The sequence below is a fragment of the Mycteria americana genome, chromosome 1, assembly GCF_035582795.1.
Source record: "Mycteria americana isolate JAX WOST 10 ecotype Jacksonville Zoo and Gardens chromosome 1, USCA_MyAme_1.0, whole genome shotgun sequence".
Taxonomy (NCBI): Eukaryota; Metazoa; Chordata; class Aves; order Ciconiiformes; family Ciconiidae; genus Mycteria; species Mycteria americana.
Genome location: NC_134365.1, coordinates 208,251,605 through 208,270,589, shown reverse-complemented (window position 1 = coordinate 208,270,589; position 18,985 = coordinate 208,251,605). Strand labels below are relative to the sequence as shown.

The 18,985-nt window shown below is 38.2% G+C and overlaps 1 protein-coding gene across 1 annotated transcript in view; it reads left to right on the top strand.

The window, feature by feature from the left end:
• Positions 1–18,985, top strand: part of CNTN5 (contactin 5) — a 269,554-nt gene that overhangs the window by 213,334 nt on the left and 37,235 nt on the right. Inside the window, exons 14-16 of the mRNA XM_075499526.1 lie at positions 2,197–2,317; positions 16,044–16,202; positions 16,628–16,777. Coding sequence (XP_075355641.1) covers positions 2,197–2,317; positions 16,044–16,202; positions 16,628–16,777 — 430 coding nt within the window. The remainder of the gene's footprint in view (positions 1–2,196; positions 2,318–16,043; positions 16,203–16,627; positions 16,778–18,985) is intronic.

The window sequence follows — 18,985 nt, the reverse complement described above, 5'->3', positions numbered from 1 at the left end:
TGTATGGTACAAAATCAGACATACCACCAATACAGCAGATGATGAAAATAACACATGGGAACAGACAAGAAACGTAATACTTCAAAGCACAAGGTCATGCACATATGGATGACTGGTTATAAAGTGGGAGATCATAGCTTGCAAATGACTGAGAAGGATAAAGACCTGAGTGCAACTACCTGAGCACAGAATAAGTATGTGCCAAAAAACCAGACAAATATGAATCTAGGTGAAGTCAGTGACTTATTTCCAGCACAGCTAGAGAATTATCAATATGTAGACCCGTAGTAAGAATTTATTTTGAATGCAGGGTACAATTCTACTCATTCAGGATTGAAATGACTCAAATGAGAACCACTGCACAGGAATATTATGACATAGGGAACATGTCATTCAAGGAAAGACTGTCAATCTTAGACAAAGTTAGCAAAGTAAATAAAATCTGAGAAGGGAAATGCCTATACTCAATAAATGTTTCTTAAAGTGAAACACTGAGGAGGTGCATATAAACACTTGTATATAACATATAACATACAGTAATTTATATTATATTATATTAGCTATACACTAGTAATATGTAATATATAATATACAATATATGATATATGGTAAATATAACTTAATATAACAAATATATAATATGTTGTATACCATATTGTATCATATTTATTACACTACATTATGTCATATTATATTATTGTATAAAATGTACTATACATGCTATAATATATTTTATATCTATTTTATATCTATAGTATTATATAAACTCTAGATAATATAATAGTGAATAGTGGAATAACATAACAGTGTTTTATATAATACAACAATATATTATCTACATTATTATATATTATAAATCACATATTATTGTTTGTGTAATTATTAAAATTATGCATTATATATTATAGATTGTATATGTGTGATAATTGTATGTTATATATTACATAATTATATTCAAAATATTAATTATATGTAATCTATAACATAATGTTATAGAAACTCTACATTAAAGTTGAAAAAACTTAATATGGTAGGTTCACATATCGTACAAAACAGAAATAATAAGGAAATTCAGAGATATTTGCACGACATTTTGTCTATTCTCAGTTAATACATTAAAATTATTTCCATTTGACTATTAAGAGAAAAAAAATGCTTTGAAAGGAACAAAAATTCTTATGGTAATTTTCTAAGATTGTTGGTGCTTACATTAAATCAAAAAGTTGCAAGCATTTTTAAGACACAGAATTGAGAAAGTAAACTGCAATTGCTACACCATGTGGTCAGGGTGACTTTTGTTCGCACTTACCTGTTCTGTCCCTGAGTAGTGACTACATTAAATCAACAATATCTGTGGGGCTGGGCTCACTAAATATGATGGAGCAACATTTATTGACTCCAGTAAGTTTGGATATAACAATGGTTTTTCATGCAAAATCTAATATTATCTCTTGAACTTATGACATAGTACAGAGATTCTTAGCAAAAGCCATTTATCCTCCAAAAGGCTGGTCTACTCCCCAATTTTCTCTTTTCTGCTCATAATTTTGGGGCACTGTAATTACTGTTGGCTAGAATACTAAAAAATAAAAATTTGACCTGGTTCTCTGTGTACACTCATTCAGGGATTGCATGTTTCAGTTTTATATATATACAGATTTCAACAGGAAAAATGAGAATCTGCTCACATTTCCTCAATCATGTTTAGTATTAATTTCCTCTATGTTAATAAAAATCAATCAACATTCTCTTTCAAGTTATCTTAATTTCATTACAGTAGCAAGACATACTCTAAATGTCACTGCATTGTAGGGAAGAGGAAGAGGAAGAAAGAGCCCTTCATTTCTAAGAGGACTTTTCTAATACCAAGGATTGCATCCAAAATATTTCTCTCCATCTCCTTAATTAATTTCTTTGTGCTAGTTTGGAATCATTTTCTCTGAGCATGCAAATAAGCATAGCGTGCTTTAAGCAAAGTCAAAGTTATGAAAAACCTGAAATCCTCTCCTTTAATCCCTATTAATAATTGTGTAAATGCAGTATTCTGATAATCCTCAGAAGAGGGTATTAGGGCACATAAATGTTGTAAGATGAAAGCTGCAGTCATGAGTTTCTCACACCATACAAAACACCTTCGTGAACTACCTTGAACGTAGATTTACTGAATTTTAAACTGGCGCTTCATCCCTGTTTCAGCAAGCGTCCTCTGCAGATTTAATGATCAGGAACATCCTCCTGATGCACGCCGGGAGATACGGCTGCAGGGTTCAGACTGCAGCGGACACCGTGTCAGATGAGACGGAGCTGCTCGTTAGGGGTGAGTACGCTCGCGGTGCCACCTGAAAACACAATCACCAGAAACTATTGTGCCAGGGAATTTAGGTATGTGGGCTTCAGGGACATCTGTGCTATGCATTATTTTTCAGATTTGATACTATTGAAAACATTTAGGATTAACCTTCTGTCTTTGAAAGCAGTTTCACCATAAACTGACCTGCAGAGATGGCAATGAGAAACAAAAGACAGTTGGTTAATGGATGTACAGTCTTAAGAGAGGTAATAGCACAAAAGGTATACCAGATTAGTTAAAATGTAGACAATTAGCATTCACAGGCCTGTGTAAGATAGGTATGATGGGTTCTGTGCTTTTTTATATGATGCTTTACATTTTATCTTATGGCCAAGCCATTCTCTCAGATGTAATGGTTTAGGAATATTCATTCCCTTCCTATAAGGAGGGACCATGCAGCGTTTTGTAAAATGATAGGTATGAACAATGAACCAAAAGCCCCCTGATATGACAGGGATTTGTTTTTCCCACATGGAATTGTGACCAAATTTTTACTGCATCTTTAGGCCCAGTCCTGTAACCTGTTGAGTTGCTTTACCTGCCATTTGGTGTTCCTGATTATGCACGGGAACACAGAGCCATTGTCCTGCAGGATCCCGGATCCTATCTAGGACACCAGTTAGCTTACAGTGAAGCAGGGTGTTAGCACCATATGTGCATTCCCTTAAGCAGAGTATTTCTGCCTTCTGCACTGCTTCTGGGTGTGTGCATGCACATATGTGTTCAGCAGCTGATGGGAGTTAGGGGCCCCTTACAGGCATTGCAACCAGCGGGTGCTGCTATGTCAAAATAGATGGGTCCCTGCTAGGTAGCACAGCTGGGTAGCCTCACTGTGGATTATACAATTTTTGAAAGAATAAATCAAGGTAGATATTTTATTAGTATTTGAAAAACTCCAGATTTAAAAAAAAAAAAAATCAAAGCTATTCAGATATTATAATCTTTCAAAAATACTTATTCTACCACATTCCACCACTTCTTTAGATTTGATAAGTTCATATCCATCACTTTTAGGACAAATATATGATTTAAATTATAAAGAATGTTTCTGGCTGACTGCAGGGCTCTTCACATTTTCATGAAAGTAGCTGTTAAATATTTCCATAAAGTCACTTTGAGGACCATCAGATTTCTATGAGCTATGGCACTATTGGGACGGTGGTATTCAGTTGCCTCAATACAGTCATATAATGCCATTTTAGCTGCCTTATGAAATCTGAGTCATCCTTGTGGGTTACACAAGGCCTTATGTGTTACCTTTACCTCTCTCAGACAGGAGCTGGAGGCTCTATGGACAGGCAAGGCAATCTCAACTTTAATACCATTGAACTTATTAAGTGACCAAATCTCTTAGCTTACTACTATCAAGGACACTGCAGACTGGCCACAAAATTATTTTTTTAAGAATACCAGTTGTGTAAATGAGTTTATGGAATTTGATGTAGGAGATAAATGCTTCTCTGAGGAAGAGGTCTGAGATGAAAAAAAAAAAGGGCATTGTAAGCAGTATCAGAATGTATGTATGTGGGTGTCTAATTACCATGCCACCTTGCTGATGAAAAGAAAACTATGACTGCTTTATAATGGAATTTAAATTCAAATATACTTTGCTTACAATGTTCTCTTTTTCTTGTTTCTATGATTGGATAATTATAGGATACAGTAAGAAATGTTTGCATCGCTTTCACAAAATGCTTTATACTGTGTGACTGCTTTTGTCCTGATGTAAAATTCAGTTTTCATGAAATGATAGGATATGGTTGGTTTGCTGAAGTCATTAATTTCCTTAAGATATCTGTAAAACTTATGCAAATGAAGGCAATAAGATCCTACAGTGTCAGTATTGCTTTCACCAAAAAATGTAGGATGGTTTTGTTTTGTATTGCAGAAAATGTTTAAAGCACATTCAGTGCAAAGTTGCTAATGATTACTCTTTTATAGACCTCAGCATTTCAAAAATCCAAAATATTTAGGAGAATCTAATTTATCTCTCCTTATACTGTTACAGGCATTTAATTTTCATTTCAGTACCTCTAATTCTTTTTTCTTCACCTGTCTCAGTCTATAGAGTGCTCTCAGGCGTCTGCAGTTTGACACTGTCTGATGTTCCCAAATTGCAGCACCTTTCAAACTTTAGGTTTAGCTTTTGGAGATACCGGACATTGCTTAAGAGAACAGACCAGCAGCAACAGATATTTCAATAAATATTTCAGTAAACTCTGAAGAATTCCACCTGACAGAGGAAGTCATCATCTATGAAGAAAACTCATTGCCACTATGCAGTAAAGTCTGAAATCCAAAGCTATATTATTCTTTATTTCCTGTATAGTTTCTAGGTAAAAGATTTAATTTTATTCATATTACAAAACATCCTTGTGTTTTAAATGTTACAGCCCATGGCCAAACTGAGATAGCAGACGCTTTGTTATGAACTCTTAGAAGTACTGATATGAGCAAAGTTCCAGCACATCCTTGTTCTGACCTTACTCTCTCTCCTTTTGCCTCTGCAGAAAATGCCAGTCTTGAATGCTGATAATATCATACCAGCATACAACAGCATTTCAATCATTAGTTATATTGTAAGGTTCATCTGATATTTTTAATATATCATTTGTAATTTTTACTCAAAAAATCGTTCTGCTTGCACTATTGTTACAGGAAATAAATTGGACATACCAAATAAATTAAATTAAAATAATCTAATTTTCCCTCCTTTAGATATTCATGAATATCAGAGTTATTGCTATCAGCAAAATGCCTAAATTTATACTGAATTATATATTCAACTGGTGCATTATTTTTAAGTCAAAGGGCAGTTTTCTAGAACTTTATTACAAGGGACTTGGAAGACAACTATACCTTGTTGCAGCCTCTTCAGATGAGGGAAAGAGAAACAAACTCTTTGCGGACTCCTATTGCTCATAACTAACATGCTGATCTTCAACAGACAGACGCTCACCGCTGCATTTCCAGGCAATTCCAATGTCTCAGTATCATTCATTATGGAGAAGGCATGGAGTATCCTGAAACCGTATTTATCTTTTTTGAAACCATACTTGCTAGTTGCTCTATTGGAAGATCCCTTGAATATAGCCCAGGGAATTAATTGTGTCATTATTTTTGCCCTTGTTCTTCTTTGCCCTGCATTATACAGTAGAAGTTAAATTTCAAAAAAGTCACCAACAAAAGACAATCTGAAGAACAGAGAATTAATAGTGCCAAGTAAATCTCAATTCTTTTGAGTGTAATTATTTACAAGGGGTAATTAATGGTGCAAGATTTCTGAATTGGCTACTACATGCATACATATATGTGTGTGTGTGTGTGTGTGTGTGTGTGCGTGAACAACCAAAGAAATGAAAACAGCAGCAGGTTTCTATTCTGTAACTTTCTACAGTGGTTTATAGATTTTTTAAAACCATTTTCAAATTCACTACCTCAGAGTTCTTTACTTTAGGTAAGTTGCAGTGAAATACATGTCTAATGTTATTTCCACAGTGATTTTTATCTAGTGAATCTCTTCCAGGAACACTTTAAAACTATATATGAAAAGATATTGTAGACCATGTTTGGACAAAACCAAGCTTCAAATTCCGTCAGCACCAGCTACTCAAAACAAAACTTAAATACTTTTTCTAAGTGCTTTGAAAATGTGATTAAATTATGTATATTAAAGTAAGAAATAACTTTTTAGTGGTCCCTAGTAATTTCTCTGCTTCCAAAATGCTGTTTTTCCAGCCCAAGTTATTTATTTTTCCCTTTCTGTTTCATTTTTCTAATGCTACCAATAATGCGGATTTCATTAGGAAGAGATGTTCTGCTGGCAGCTAGACCTGTCAGGCAGTACATTAGCTTTCCAGCTTAAGTGTCTTCCATTTTAATCTTGGAATGGGTTATGAATGAGAAGTATTTCAGTAGTCTCATGCTAGTCACCAGTGACCTTCAGAGGACTGCTGTCCTGATGTACCTGACATCATTTGTTTATATTCAGGTAGGCTACTACCTAACTTGCAAAAGCATTTCCTTTCCCAAACATGTTCTACAAAATTCTCTGCAATTCATCATCACAAGTTGTTCTTATTATGAGGTACCTGAAGAAATAAGTCATGACCTTTTATTCATCCATCTGAGATCCACCATCCCCTCTAGATACACACCTTGACTCTGTGGAAGTCAGCAGAGGTTCTTTACTCTCTGAGTATGGGGAGGATGAGAGAGAAGATTCAGCTCAAAGTCCAGGACTGATTTAAGGCAGAAAAGGCGATGCCAACCACTTACAATTAGTTTAGTAACTGCAGTGCTCACTTACAAGGTAGGATATTTCTTTTTAGCTGCCTTAGACCCAGCCTCAAAATCACTCTTGCCTCTCCTTAAGAGCATGCCATATCTACAGACAGTAGATTAAGTGGGATCAAGATGCATTCAACCCCCTTTCCGAGGCAAAGTAGCCAGGAACACAGAAGTCAGGAGACAAAGAAATGAGAGCCTGACTATGTAGGGCACACTTTACGGTACCTCCAACAATCCGAATATTTGCTTCTTTCATTGAGTTGCCTACTGCCCAAAAAATGAGCATAGTCCTCAGGGGAACCATTGTCAACAACTTAAGCCAATACACTGAAGTGTGTATTGGGAAAGGGAAAAGCTAAATAACAGGCATGCACCCTCTGCACTGGATTTGCCCTGCAGCAGGGCAATGAGGCAGATGATAGTGATAAAGCCTTAAGACTTTCTGGAAGACAGTCATCAGAGCCCGTAGCAGCAGAAGAAGGCATATAGGGCAGGCTGATACAGCTCAAGGACATCCAGAAGAGAAAATAGCTTTTCACATAGGGTAGTAACTATTCTGGCACCTGGCCTGCACAAATGTGCTACTTCAGAGGAATCCCATAACGGGAATTATGTATGTCTGATGGTCAAAGAAATGGTTTTAGTGAAGTGAATGAATATAACAAAAATCACAGCTATGGACTTACATTCCTGACACCCAACTCATTGCCTGATTTCACTTCATTTATGCCTTGTGTTGTTTACTCACCCAAGGAAAATATGTGCGGAATAGCTGTTTGCCACGCAAACAAGGATGTTTACAGGAGAATATAGCTATTTGCTACACAGTCAACGAATGTTTACCCCAGCACAAGAAGACATCAGCCATTTAAGAAGCGGAAGTGATTTATGATTTCTATGAACGTCAATCCTGTTCTTGATATCAGTCCAAGAATAGTTTTCCCATGCCACGTGATTTGTCTGGCTACCAGCCTTTACTTATCCACCCAGATCTTCAACTTCCAGTGAATATTAAGGAGCAGAGAAGCAGAATAGCAGAATGTTTCAGCTTGGCTAGTTTTCCATCTATCATTGGCACACCAGTAGTCGAGCTGTCTCTATACTGATTTTTCACAAAGAAGTGATTACCATAGCAGAAGGCTCTAATACAGGATAAATATGCATGTCATGTTCTGACACTAATGGTATGATCACAAACATGGTTACCAAACACCCAAGTACCAGCCAGGAGACTTGCATCTCACAGATGTCTCAGGTGATCTTGTAGCCAGCAATGTGTCAGATTTCCTCAAGACAATGCCTGCTTGGTAAGTTAATTTGGTTTTTAAAGCCTGTCTTCCAAAAAGGGCTTATTATATTCTTATTTCCCCATTATGCTGTAGAAATTTGAAGCAATCTGTGCATTCATATTTTCATTACAAAGGTCCTTCGTGATCCTGTGCTTCCACCATGTTTCACTGTAGAGACATTTAAACTACCAAATGCTTCTGTCATAAAAAATGTTGACACCGTGAAGAGGCTAAACTTTATTACCTTATGTTGGTCCAATCAACTACATTAAAAAAGGTCAATAGTGGTTTTCACTTTGTGTTCATTTAATTCATCAGTACAAAATCTGTTACTCGTAGACAGGGAGGTTTTGAAGAACACCAGCAGAACTTATAGCTAAGAGCAGAAGGCTACTTCTTACATTCACTTTTGGCAAAAGGTATCCCTTTGCTCTTGAAACACACAGTTTCTAACAAACTCATTTGAAGTGTTGGTTTGCCATAGGCTGCAATAAGGAAAAGCTTGAGTAAAAAATCTCCTACCAAAACCAGTTATTGTATATTCCTTGCTCTTTCTTCTGTAAATTTGGAGAGTTGGCTTAGAAAAGCATCTGTACAGTTCAGCAAAGAAAAACAGTGGGAGTTGGGGACGGCACACCGGAGTCTAACGTGCTTGCACAAAGATCAGTGTGAGGCTCCCTATATTCTGTTAAGAGTAGAGATCCCTTTCGCCTGCACTGAGGTGAGCGGTACTCCTGGTGCAGCAGCAGCTTCCAAGAACACCAGGGAGTTTCTTGCAGATTAGAGGATCACTGCCAAATTTACCATGATACTATTATCTGATGGGTGGGACAGTGCTTCAAACATTTAGAATTCAGTGAGTGATTTTTCCTGCATAAATTTCTATATTGTTAGAGATGTAGTGACACCACAAACACCGATGTAGGTTACTTGCATCACATTTCTTTTTAGGATCATCATGAATGAGTTAGGAATACAAGGTTATGAAGCTGAAGGATTTTTTTACATCTGTGAAAGCTTCAGTGCCTAATCAACGGTACCAAGTCTCCAGTATTTTAATATTTATTTAATAAATGAAAGCTTTTTATCATAATAAATGACTGGGTTCAGTAACTTTAAGTTGTCAAATAATTCCATCACTTAAGTCCTATTTGTAAATTACCCTTGCAAGGCTGGTTTACAATACCTTATACCCAAGAGAGTAAGTAGCATTAATTGCAAACTACTCAGATAGATGCTGGATGCTGCATTGCATGCTGCCTCACAACAGTTTATGGAGCAGCCAGCTCATCTCCAAATTACCAAACTTTCTTTCAGATTGCTCCACTTACTTGTTCTAGATACAGCGCAGCCTGATCTCTGGTTTTGCACAGGAGCAAAGGGTACTAGTCCCAAAACGACTTATTCAGTGTTTGACTTTCTGCAATGTAAACAGTGTAAACTGTAACCTGTAGCAAAGGTTGACACTACAAGGTAACTAAGTCTGGGAGAGCATAGCAAAGAAAAAGACCATTAGCTCTTTGCAAGGGAACTACAGTAATGCAGTAGCCAGGCAAGGTTCCTTAATTTTTTAATTTGAGGTGCTAACAAAAAGTGCCATCTTCTGTAAAAAAAGAGGTCAAAGAAATAAAACACAGAGAAATTATTTCTGTGTGTTTCCTTGTATTCATCAATGATCACGTAAAAGATTGTTTCAGCACATCTAGTAATTTTAATACATTATATATTTATATAAAATAAATACATTTATATAAAATGTATATATTTATACATAATATAAAATATGTTTTAGGAGAAACTCGGAGATAAATAATTTATTGGTCTCAATTCTGTTACAAATAGATCTATCCTCTCTAAGCATTAATACCGTCAACTTTGTTTCCAGTACTATCTGATTGGTCTATACTTAAGGATTTTAGTAGATTTAGATGCCAGATATTTTCTGGGTATTTTAGTAATAGTTTGTTTGCTGTTGTTTGCTTTTATTATCTTTTTCACTCTTACTGCTCAAAATGTGTTTTTTATTGTTATGGATGTCCATAGACATTGTGCTTTTCTAGAGGAAGAAAAAAATAATGTCCAGTATTCTTAATTCTCAGCGTCAATGCTGTACACCCTTGGAAACTTATTAGCATATACAAAACTAATTAAAATCCTTTGAACTATACAAATATTAGTACAACATTCATGGTAGGAAGATTCCTTAAAAATAAGATTAAAATCAGCTTTCTTCTACAATGTATAACATGTATTGTAAGACTGTGCACTGAAAGCTAACCAAATGCTCCATGCATGCCTACTTGTAAGTAAAATGAGCTTTAAGGTCAAACAGCTACCTGGATGCTGTAGGATCTTGAAATGGAGCAGAGAGCAATCCTGTAGTGCGAAAGGATGAAAGCCTTTGTGACTACAAACTGCAGTTTAAAAGTACACATTTTGCGGTCTAAAAATAAAAGAGGTTAAAGCTATTCATCTTGTAGACTGGCAAAACTACCAATCTAAGCAAGAAATCCACTCTTATGATATATTTTTGGAGAAGTAATATTTCCTCTGAACTCCGCTGACCTGGAGCAAATATAACGCAGGAACTGCTGGTTAGGTTGACCACACTGCTCCTTTCAGTTGTGATATTGCCAATAAAACTTAAAGACAAGCACTTGGGTTTAAAGGCCATCAGACACAACATTATTAAATGGAACGTAAACAAGGTCAGCAGATTCTTGCTGGTCCTTGAAATTACATTTGAGCTGTAGCAAAGGCCAGGAAGATGCCCTAAGCACAGACCCCATTAATTGGACTGACAGAATATGTCCATAATAGTAAACTGCTCCCTGAGGCCAATGGGTACAGCAGAGTTCCCATCCACACAGCTACATTCCCGGTCCCCCTCCCCTCTCAAAAAAGGATGGGCATGACAAACTGCCTGTTGGGATCTGCCCCAGCCCATGGTAGTCCATTAATTGTGCCAAGGCATTGGCTGGGAAAGTCATAACTGCACAAGGTTGAAATAACGATAGGGACTGGCTGACAACATAATACTGCATAGGATCAGTGCTAGAGTTCAGATCTGTGCTTTGGCCCTTTTCAGTATATCAGTGTAGCTGAAACATTTACAATATTAGAAGATAGTATATTACTGTAGCTGGAGCATCAGTCCTTTAACCCACAGATTCCAGACCAAAACACTTCCAGCAATTGGATCTTGTAACAGGACCTTTGTGATAATATCTTCAGTGGTGTGAAAGGGAAAGAGATTCATATCTTTAAAAATGTTTTTTTTAAGAGTTTAAAAAAGACCCTTTGTCCTGTCTAAGAAACCTTTTTACAAATGTCAACTTAACTCATACCTATAACTTTAGTCAAAAAAAGTGCCTAGAAACAAGTACAAAAATACAAATCAGATGTGGTGATGTTCATGAACTCAGTGCCCAAAAGAGACCCACGCAGTTCTGGGAGTGCTGGTGCCCACACTGTGATTGCAAAGAGTGAAGCGCGGACAAGAACTGGGACAACTGGCAAGTGATGCCCTACAGTGCTAAATGTGGTCAGTAGGACATGCCAATGAAAGAGGCATGTCTAAAACTCAGTTTCTTATTCTATTCTGCTAGTTATGTCATTCACAATGCAATTCATAGGCTACTGGTGTTTTTCCTCCTAAGGTGAAATTTCAGTTCATGTTCCCCGCACTGTCCATACATGTTGTGTCAAGTCACAACTGCCACTACACAAAGATCCAGCTCAGAGGCTCTGTACTGGAGTCTGGCATCTGAGCTCACAACGCTCAGCAGCTATCAAGGTTGTCTTGCTCAAATCTCCTCTTTTTAGCTTTGTACAAGGCAGAGAAGTCATAAGGGCAAAGGAGCACAAAAACATATGTACCACCAAAGGCCTTCTCAGGCGGGACACCAGGGATTTCTCCTGACCCTCATCCCTGGAATGAGTTAAGACTATTCAGACTGGAACGTCAATGTCTTCTCTTTCTTACCTTTCAACCCCCAGTCTAACCTCCCTATCTGTCCTGCCACTGGTTGAGGTATAACCTCTCCCATCTGCCCAGGGCCCTTATGTACTTACCTTACAGAAACCACTTGGGTACACCAGACGTGGAGGGAATGGGGATACGGATGTATCCACTAAAGACATGGTAACCATTGCATTCACTATACATCAAACTTTCTCTCCATCCTCTTGTTCCCCACCATGTGCAAACACTTCATCTGCTGTAGGTAGGCACAGCAAAAGGGACTTACACTACAAGAAACAATCAAGCTCCTGTTTTCTCAAGCACCTTTTCCATCATTCTGTAGTTACTGCCTCTTTCTTTTCCTCTTTTTATTGACCTCTCATCTTCTTGATGACAAGCCAGTACACCGTGTCATTCAGAAAGCAAAATCTTCAGGTCAAGAAATCTGTGTTCATGAACTGCTACATATTAGGCTTCTTAGTTGTTTGGTAAAATTAAGAATTATCCTGGTCAGGCTGCAGTGAAGTAAATCAGCGCACATTCTGGGATACAGGGAAAGGGCACTGCCTCACTGAATGACTACAGCTATTATTGGTAATAGTCTTTCAAGAACTCTCACATTAACATTGTACCATAGCAAGTAATCTAAAGGACCTCTCAGGATGATCATTCCAACAATAAAAAGACACATAAAACAAGTTTGCCAAAATGCAGTCACGCATGTCCTGAAATGAAGTATCAATCTATGGAATTGCTCTGAAAGAAGATAACTGACTAATATCCTTGACGCTGGGTTTCCAGTGCTCCTAGAGCTGCATAAGAGCCTATCGCAGCCCCCAAATGTCTTCTCTATGAAGGTCGACTGCACTGTAGTGCATTTATGACCAGTCATTTTTGTGTAGTTTCCAGAGAAGCATTTGAGCAGACCGTGCATTTTTTCCTCAATTGGCTATTCTGAACTAAAAAATTGTTTTAGAGATCCTGAACAATAACACAGCCCTTGGGAGAAAAGCTTCTTTGCATTAGCCATACGGCTGACACCATGAATGATTACATCCAAGCATAAAATTTAATGAGATTTCTACAAAAATGAGTGACATCTGCATAGCACTCAGGTCCTGGCTAACTGTCATACATTTGTCATCACCGAGGCTTTTGTCCTTTATTAATCCGCTTTCAAGAATGCCTGCTGTTGGAAATGGAAATGCTTTTTCGCAGTCATCCTGCAGACTGTGTAAGAGCACACATCTCAGAAAGCATAATGACACATTGTCATGACTAGGAATGCATTTAAAAGGTTTAAAAAACATGAGAGAACTCCAACAACAAAATATATTGAGAATTTAGCAGGAGACGTCTGCATAAATATATTTTACATATTTTTATATAAGCAAGATGCTTGTTCTTTTGCCTATAATACAGTGGCTAGAAACTCTTTAATAACATTTGGTGTGCATGGGAGAAATATTGTCGAAGAGGAAAAGTACTAAAATATTTCCCTTTAATTTTGTTTGTGCTTGGGACCATGATATAATTCTGGGCCTAGGGCTCCAACCCAGTAAAAGCATATGATTGTATCAAGATCCCAGCTTTCCTTTAAACTTTCCCTCATGGCTACAAATAAAAATTTCACTAGTATTTTCCTACATCAACAGATAGCCTGAAACAATAGATGATGGAGATTGAAGATCACCCTATTATTAAATTAGCCCCAGGACTTGCTATTCTGAGACGAAGGCCTGACCTGGTGCTTCCCATCAGAGAACAGCAAACACTTGGCAGGAAGGCAGGAATGCAGAGGACACGTCTTTCTGCCATGTTTTCTCCCAGGAAGAAAAGCAAGACCTTTCAACTGTAAATGAAGATGGGACTCCAGAAGGCCAAGAGTCACAAGGTGTCCAAGGGTGGGCACCATCTTATCCCAGCACTGTTTGTGACTCGATGAAGGCACTGGCAGCAGCAAAGTCAAGCCTGCTGAGCAGGCAGAGCAAGGGAAGAGGAGGGACTCCCAGCACTGAAGCTGCTCAGCACCCATGGAAGGGGAAAACCTTGTTCTTCCTGTAGCTCAGAGCTGTACCCTGGGCTCCTGTGGAGAGGACCGCAGTGTGTTGTGGAGACAATCTTCTTCCATCATACACCCACAATACTATCTTTACTGAATTCCTTCCATTCCTGGAATTGAAGGAATTGAATCCCTTGAATTTCAAACATTCATTTGTCTTTTTTTGTTGCTATTATTTCTAAATGACATATATTTCCAACATTTTAATATCTATTAGTTGCTTCTAGATCATTGCCAAGCAGAGGCAAGTGAATAGCATAAATTGCTTTCTTATTTAAAGGATTCAATGTCTCTTTCATTCTGAAGCTATTGAGCCCAACTATTACAAAACTCTGATCATACTGTTGTCATAGTTCATGCAAACATGCTTTTGTTGAAGGCATATCAAAGGAAATATAAAGCTGTTTGCAGCTGAAAATTACAAAAAATCCCAGCAACTAAAAATATTTCAGTTAATGGGTTTTTTTAGCCTTTGATATTCAGATAAATTTGTTTCTACTCATGGGCTAAGGATTCTAGCCAGCAAAAGATTTAATTGCAAGAAGTAGCACTAAAATGGAATAATGCTGAGCTCGGTAATGCAGAAATCCTGGCTACAACTGCCACTTCAAATGGAAGCACCAGACCTGAGTGTTTGCCACCCTGATCCGCTGGTGCTGAACTCTGACAGTTCAGCAAGTGGGACCGCACCACCCGCCACCGCTCATGGGAATGTAGGTATCCAAAGGACCTGCTCCACTACAGCTCATGATACATGCAAACAGCACTGGGCTCCCACAAAAGTGTAGCAGCAGTTGCTTTCTATTAATAAAGTTTTTCCATCATCACCCTTCCTGCAGTTTCATTTTGGGAGAAAGTTCCCAGTAGTGCATTTCTGATTTCACAGACCTCCATCTGTGTAGGAGCAGAAGGAAAACATCAGCCTTCAACAACAGGAGGATGGAAAAGAATCAGAAGGGTCTTGGATGCCAAGAAAATCCAGATTTGTCATAAATAATTATAGCTATTAATAATATTAATATTTTACAGAAGTATTGTGTCCTGTCCTTCAAGACTTATATAAGCTTTTAAGTATAAGAAACCACAAGAGAGATGTTTATTCTGCATTTACCCATGACAGAGATGCACATTTTCTCCTAAACATCTGGTTACAACTGTGGAAGAGGGTCCTGAACCAGGACAACCTTGCCTCCAATTTAGTTTGGCAAGTGCAAATGTTTTCAAACACCAGTAACATCAATATCAGGAAGAATTAAAGAAGAAAATTGGGGGTGGGAGTGGGACCACATTTTTCTTTACAAAGTCATGTTTGCTACCAGAGACCTCACTTATTGGATCAGTCACATGGCCTATACAAATGGTGATTAACATTTTCTCATTTGGTGCAGCTAAGTGGAATAAATAATCCTTTCATTTCTCAAGTGAGAAGTTGTGGGGGTTTGTTTGTTTTTAATGGAAGCATAGTAATTATCAGCTTTCAAAATATTTGGGTTTGGGTTTTGTTTTGTTTTTAATAGCTTTCAATCAAACAGTTAATGGACTTCCAGCAGGATAGTAATCCAGGCGGTTTCCCTGAATGAGTGAATTTGAGAAAAAGGATGAATGCTGTGTTCTTGATTCAGTTATTAGTATTATTGTTCTTCAAGAAGCACATCCACCTGTGCTTCTTTTTGATCACTATTTGTCTTTCCTGCTGACAAGTCTCACACAAAGAGAAGATGTGATTGCTGCTGCTCAGTCTAGCACGGATGCTTCTTGAAGTTGCTCTTTTTTTCCTTTAATTTTAGGTTCAGAACAATTATAATGGAAGATTTTTTTTAATCTGTTTCTATTTCTAGTTCTTCCGCTGTCACTCTGACACGTTAATTGATACTCACCCACGCAGCATTTAAAGAGTAGAAACAATCACAATTTACCAGCAGAAATCATGGAAATAAGGTATCTCCGTGATGTAGTAGTGCGCATTTTAACCCTTGTATTTCATGGATATTGAACTCCACTGGGTCCCTACAGAATGTGTCTCCTGTATTATAGCTGCTCATCCGCGATGATGGTGTGGTCTGTTTGATTATTCCACTTTATTTCTAGGTCCTCCTGGTCCCCCAGGGGTTGTAATAGTGGAGGAAATTACAGACACCACAGCAACACTCTCCTGGAGTCCTGGGGCAGACAATCACAGCCCTATCTCCCTCTACAACCTGCAAGCACGCAGTCCATTTTCTCTTGGCTGGCAGACCGTAAAAACAGGTGAGAAAAACTTTCAACAGCACAAGTAGACTGTTCAAAACTCCTGCTCATCACAATAGTAACCACTGGCAACTGCAGAAACAGATACTCTTAAGAGAACAATGATAAATTAAAAGCACTGATTTTTTATTTTTCTTTTTTCATTCCTTTCATGTTACTTAGCAACAGCTCTGAAAGGACAACACAAAGACACCTGCCATGATGCATCTGTGAATAAGCAGAAAGCTCTCCCCTATATCCTTCAATCTGTGTCTTTTCAGGAGTACCACAGTGCCAAAAACCCAGCTGTGATTTCTGACATATTAGATCCTTGATGTCTATCATTTCTAATGGCCGTGTTGTATCACAAAGTCCACTCGCCATTGAGACACTGCATGTGAGCTTCAGATTTCTGAGTGACCTACACATTTCTTTACTGTCTGCAGTTCCAGATGTGATAAGTGGTGACATGGAGTCTGCTATGGCTGTCGAACTGAACCCTTGGGTGGAGTATGAGTTCAGAGTTGTAGCAACCAACAAAATTGGAACCGGAGACCCAAGCGCACCATCACGAGTGATCAGAACCAATGAAGCAGGTAAGAAGAGGATTAAAAGGTTAATTTTCCAGGACTACCAGAAACAAGAACTGTTTTAATATAATAATAGAACTATTCTCTTCTCCCTGAAACACATCTGTGTGTTCAGTCATCACTGTTCCAGGGTGATATTCTTAGTAATGGGGAGCCAGTTTGTTTTAATTACAGGAATATTGTTTAATTTACAGAAATTTCAAATAAACCCATTCCCTGCTGTCTTACTCCATCCGGGCTGCCTTACTCTTCGTCTTACACTTAAGCCATTGCTGCCTACCCTTTGGCAGGCTTACACTGCTCTTCGATTGTAGGCTGCTTCTCAGTCTCTTCACACAACCGCTCCCAAGCAGCCTCGCCCCCCTTATTCTTCATAACTTCTCTCCTTGAAGGTGCACAGAATTTTTTTCAGCAAGATAGGGAAGCCATGGGAAGCTGCTTAATTTGAAATACCTTGTGCTCTAAGTGTTTCTTTGTCATGCACACTCTACCATGAACTATTAGTGTATTTAAAGAAATTTCATTATATTTCTGACTGGGATGGCACTGTGGGAGCCCAGGAAAAACGTTGTATATCCTATTTGGGTCTCTTGAAAATTGCAGTGGTCTCACAAAGTTTGGAATCATTGACAGTAACTTGGGCAGAATGAAGGGAGGTAAAGAAGGATTGGGAATCTGAGAAAAATCCCTGGGCAGATAGAGACACGTTTTAAGAGGTAGAAAGAGATTGAGATAGGGTTTGAACAAAGCCTTAGAAGAGAACTGCATCTCAGAACACTTTCAGATTATTTTTCGTTCTTCTTTGTTATTTAGGAGGCCTAGAGAGTTTTGATTTTGGTTTGATGTTTCTTCAGCTCAATAATTTGTTAGTAGTTTATTAATCATACAGAATAAAAGAGTGCCAAATTCAAAGATTCCACTTGAATTTGAAAGTATAACTGATTTTGTAGTTGTAAATATTCTGGAGGAATACAGTAGTTGTGTTGCACTCTGTCTTCTCATGAAGGGAGATTATAAGAATTACAAGTGGCAATGCCAAAATGTGTCTACCTCTCTCATTCTGAAATAAAATTCTTATCTTTTAAGATATGTTAATCTTGTGCCTCAGCTCTGTAGTTCACCGTCTGTGTATATGCCACCCATAAACACGCACAGCAGAACGTTCAGGCTGATTTTCTTAGACAGAACCACAGAATCAGCTGAATAATTGGGGCTAGAGGGGATCTCGGGAGATCTCTAGTCCAACCTCCTGCTAAAAGCTGGGTAAACTGACTTCAGAGGAGGTTGCTCAGGGCTTTGTCCAGTTGAGTTTTCGAAACCTCCAAGGAGGGAGATTGCAGATCCTCTCTGGGCAGCCTGTGCCAGCAGTTAACTAATCTCATTGTGATTTTTCTTTCAATACAATCCAGCCAGAACTCCCCCTGTTTCAGCTTATGACCGCTGTCTCTTGCCCTCCCACCCTGTGAAGAGCCCATCTCTGTCTCCTCAATGACCTCCCCATAGGCACTGGGGGCTCCTGTTAGGTCCCCCAAAGCCATCTCTGCTCCAGGCTGAACAAGCCGAGCTCCTCCAGCCTCTCCTCACAAGGCAAGTGCTCCAGGCCCACCATCCCAGTGGCCTCCCCTGGACTTGCTCTAGTTGATCAATGTCTTTCTCATTGTGGCACCCAAAACTGGATGCGCTATTTCAGATTAAGTCTAACAAACCTATGTTCAGTTGTAATAAGACTTATTTAATTTTTCTGCTTTAAACAACTGTGTAGTTGCTACCTGATATTAAATTTCACTGTGCAATCACAGAACTGCACTGAAGTGATTAGATTCTCATTCACTCATGTTGAAGGATGCTTCCTTGCCAACTTTGCCCCTCATCTTCTGCAAGCTCCCCACACATTGTGAAACTCGATAACTTTATAGCAGAAGCTTCAGATGCTACATACTTTGTTCCATTAAGAGGAGGAAAGGAAAATGAAATAAAAAACATGAGCTACTTTCCTCTCAAATAATTAAAAAAAAAAACTTTTTTCAACCACCGTTATTCTTTCCTTGATTTTGTACCATATTTCATTGGCAGTGAAAATTCTGCTGGACCCAAATGTTTGAATGACTTCTCTATTTATTCAGGTGGTACAAATCAGAGAGGACACAACCGTTCTGGAAAAAGGTTATCCTGTAATAGGTTGCACCCCTGGGATTATGTTCTTTCAGATTTATG